Source organism: Mandrillus leucophaeus, unplaced genomic scaffold (genome assembly GCF_000951045.1).
Source record: "Mandrillus leucophaeus isolate KB7577 unplaced genomic scaffold, Mleu.le_1.0 Scaffold8, whole genome shotgun sequence".
Taxonomy (NCBI): Eukaryota; Metazoa; Chordata; class Mammalia; order Primates; family Cercopithecidae; genus Mandrillus; species Mandrillus leucophaeus.
Window position 1 is genome coordinate 4,956,361 of NW_012108696.1, and position 4,208 is coordinate 4,960,568.

General features: G+C 50.3%; 1 protein-coding gene across 1 annotated transcript in view; it reads left to right on the plus strand.

The window, feature by feature from the left end:
• VAV1 (vav 1 guanine nucleotide exchange factor) overlaps nt 1–4,208 on the plus strand; it is a 92,761-nt gene that overhangs the window by 58,872 nt on the left and 29,681 nt on the right. The window contains exons 4-6 of the mRNA XM_011967486.1: nt 1,559–1,627; nt 1,799–1,902; nt 3,106–3,205. Of these exons, the coding sequence (XP_011822876.1) occupies nt 1,559–1,627; nt 1,799–1,902; nt 3,106–3,205 (273 nt within the window). The remainder of the gene's footprint in view (nt 1–1,558; nt 1,628–1,798; nt 1,903–3,105; nt 3,206–4,208) is intronic.

Genomic DNA, 4,208 nt, shown 5'->3' on the forward strand with positions numbered 1-4,208 from the left:
TATACATATAATATATGTGTATATATATTTTTTGCTATGTTACCCAGGCTGATCTTAAACTCCTGGGCTCAAGCAATCCTCCTGTAATCCAAGCCTTTTGGGAGGCCGCACTGGGCCTCTTCCTCTTGTCTCTCTGTCTCTCTCTTAATCTCTCACTCTGTGTCCTTTTCCCTCCGGGTCTTCTCTTGCTACTTTCTTCCTCAGTGTGTCATTCTCTCCCTTTGTAGCTCTTTATCCCTGGCTCAGTCTTTTTCTGTATCCTCATCTTTCCATTTCTTTTAAGAATAACTTTATTGAGATTTCATTAATATACGTATAATCCATCTATTTAGAGTATACAGTTCAATGGTTTTTGGCATACACACAAGATTATGCAGTCATCACTACTATCTAATTTGGGGACATTTTCATTTGTTTTGGTTTTTTTTGTTTGTTTCTTTTGTTTTGATTTGTTTTGTTTTGAAATGGGATCTCACTGTCCCATCCAGGCTGGAGTGCAGTGGCACGATCATAGTTCACTGCAGCTTCGAACTCCTGGGCTCAAATGATCCTCCTGCCTTAACCTCCTGAGGAGCTGAGGCTGCAGATACATGCCACCATACCCTGCTTAATTCTTTAAATTTTTTGTAGATATGGGGTCTTGCTATGTTGCCCAGGCTGGTCTCATACTCCTGGCCTCAAGTGATCCTCCTGCCTTGGCCTCCCAAAGTGTTGGGATTATAGGTGTGAGCCACCACTCCTGGCCTTTATTTTAGAACATTTTCATCATCCCCCAAAGAAACTCCAAACTCGTTAGCTGTCCCCCCTCAATCTCTTATCTTCCCCCAGTCCATGGCAACCACAAGCTTACTCCCTGTCTCTGTGGATTGGCCTCTTCTGGACATTTCATATAAAGGGAATTACATACTATGTGGTTTATATGCATCTGGCTTCTTTCGCTGAGCGTGGTGTTTTCAAGGTTAATCCACACAGTAACCTGTGTCAGAGCTTCATTCCTTTTCATGGCTGAATAATATTCCATTGTACAGATGGACCACATTTTTTTTTTTTTCTTTTTTGAGACCAGTCTCACTCTGTCGCCCAGGCTGGAGTGTAGTGGCATGATCTCGGCTCACTGCAACCTCTGCCATCCAGGTTCAAGCGATTCTTCTGCCTCAGCCTCCTGAGTAGCTGGGATTACAGGCACCTGCTACCGTGCCCGGCTAATTTTTGTAGTTTTAGTAGAGATGGGGTTTCACCATCTTGATGAGGCTGGTGTTGAACTCCTGACCTCGTGATCCACCTGCCTCGGCCTCCCAAAGTGCTAGGATTACAGGCATGAGCCACCGCGCCTGGCCAGACCACATTTTATACATCCATTCACCCATTGATAAGCATTTTGGTTATTTCTGCTTTTGGGTTATTATGAATAATTTCGCTGTGAACATTCTTGTACAAGTTTTTGTGTGGACACGCTCCCTCTCTTTATCTCCCTCTCTGTTTCCTTCTCCTGTCTCTCTGAGACTGGTCTGGAGGAGGGAATGTTGTCCTCCATCATCCTTCTCTCCCTTCCCTGCAGCATTTCATGAAGCCCCTGCAACGGTTCCTGAAACCTCAAGACATTGAGATCATCTTTATCAACATTGAGGTGAGCCAGCCGATCCCCAGCCCTCTTGGGTCTGTCTAGTGCGGACAACTTGCTGCCCCTACCTGTCCCTGGAGTACAGGGGTTGGGAGTTGAACAGCATGGGGCCCCTTTCCTGCCTGGCCCCTTGAGCCCTGGGCTCTGGTCCCAGCCCTCACCCTTCCCTCCGAGTAGGACCTGCTTCGTGTTCATACTCACTTCCTAAAGGAGATGAAGGAAGCCCTGGGCACCCCTGGCGCAGCCAATCTCTACCAGGTCTTCATCAAATACAAGGAGAGGTGAGACTCAGCTGGCCAGACTGAAGCTCTGGGGTCACTCTGCCTTGCCTAGGCTGGGCATTCGAGAGACCTTACCCTCAGACACCACTGGACAGGGAGGACTTTGTGCTGTGTGCTCATGGGCAAGGGGCTGCCCATCTCTGGTTCAATCCCCAGCTCTGCTGTGTCGCACTGCATAGTCACTTAACCTCTCTGTGCTTCTGCTTCCTCATCTGTACATCAGTGGGTCACAGGAATGTGCCTCCTAGGCTGGTGGTGAGGGTGGAATATACGGATGCACACAGGGCCTGGCACATAGTAGGTGCTCAATAAGTATTTGTTAAATGAAGGAACATTGGCCAGGTACGGTGGCTCAGGCCTGTAATCCCAGCACTTTGGGAGGCTGAGGTGGGTGAATCATTTGAGGTCAGGGGTTCGAGACCAGGCTGGCCAATATGGTGAAACCCTGTCTGCATTGCCTGAAAATACAACTAAAACACAACTAAAAATACAAAAAACAATTAGCCGGGCGTGGTGGCGTGCGCCTGTAACCCTAGTTACTCAGGAGAATTGCTTGAACCCGGGAGGTGGAGGTTGCAGTGAGTCAAGATCACGCCACTGGACTGCAGCCCGGGCGGCAGAGCAAGCCTCTGTCTCAAAAATAAAAAATAGGCCAGGTGTGGTGGCTCACACCTGTAAATCCAGCACTTTGGGAGGCCAAGGAGGGCAGATCACTTGAGATCAGGAGTTGGAGACCAGCCCGGCCAACATGGTGAAACCCCAACTCTACTAAAAATACAAAAATTAGCCAGGCGTGGTGGCGGGCACCTGTAATGCCAGCTACTCAGGAGGCTGAGGCAGGAGAATCGCTTGAACCCGGGAGGTGGAGGTTGCAGTGAGCTGAGATCGCACCACTGCACTCCAGCCTGGGTGACAAGAGTGAAACTCCATCTCAAAAATAAATAAAATAAAATAAAATAAAAATAAACAAACATTGGGCAGAGACAATACCAGGTACTGTGGTGAGATTACCGTGGCGTTAAATGAGATAATGCTACAATAGCCTCGCGTGGGAAATGCTATTGTTATTCCCATTTCACAGATGGGGAAACTGAGAGTCAGGTTTCTTCTCCAGCTGGGAAGAGCGAGGCCAAGGCTGACGCCGGCCTCTGCCCGATCTTGATGCCAGCCACCCTTACCTGGTGGCCTGTCCTCTCGCTGTAGGTTCCTCGTCTATGGCCGCTACTGCAGCCAGGTGGAGTCAGCCAGCAAACACCTGGATCGTGTGGCCACAGCCCGGGAGGACGTGCAGATGAAGCTGGAGGTGGGGGCCTCTCCCGCTCCTCCCCAGGCCCTGGGGGCAGGAGGGAGGACGCTGAATTGCAGATGGTCCACTTTCTGCCGCAGCCCAGCCAGGGATCCGTCAGAGGACTGGGGAGGGAGGTACTGGCCAGTCAAGTGGAGGAAATGCAGAAGAACAGAAATGGGCCAGCCCCGGGTCTGGGCTGACCCCTGATATCAGGGTGACGTCCTGACCCTGAACTGAGCTCTGATCCCACACCGAACCCCAGCCCTTGGCTGAGCCCTAGCACTGATGGTACCCCAAGTCTGGGCTGAGCTCCCACTTCTCACTGAACCCCAATTCCAACCAACCCCTGATCCCAGGCTGAACCTGATCTAGAATTGAACTTCAACCTGGATCTGTTTGTCTGGTGGAAACACAGACAGGGTAGGGGTGGGAGGATGGGGGCTCTCCAGACCTGTCCCTCTCCCCCTCTGCGGCCCCCCTCAGCAGGCAGAATACTGGACCTCTATCCCAGGCAGCATTTACCACATTCCAGTGTTTTGTTTTGTTTTGTTTTGTTTTGTTTTGAGACAGGGTCTCATTCTGTCCCCCAAGCTGGAGTGCAGTGGCATGATCATAGCTCACCGCAGCCTCGAACTCCTGTACCCAAGCAATCCTCCCAGCTCCTACCTCGGCCTCCTGAGTAGCTGGGACTACAGATGCATACCACCATTCCTGGCTAATTTTTGTGTGTTTTATAGAAATGGGGTTTCACCATGTTGTCCAGGGTGGTCTCAAACTCCAGGACTCAAGCGATTCACCCACCTCAGCTTCTCAAAGAGCTAAGATTACAGGCGTGAGCAGTTGTACCCAGCCTCTTCCCATTGTTTTTTTGTTTGTTTGTTTGTTTTTTGAGATGGAGTCGCCGTCTGTTACCCAGGTTTGAGTGCAGTGGTGCGATCTCAGCTCACTGCAATCTCTGCCTCCTGGGTTCAAGCAGTTCTCCTGCCTCAGTCTCTTGAGTAGCTGGGATTACAGGAGT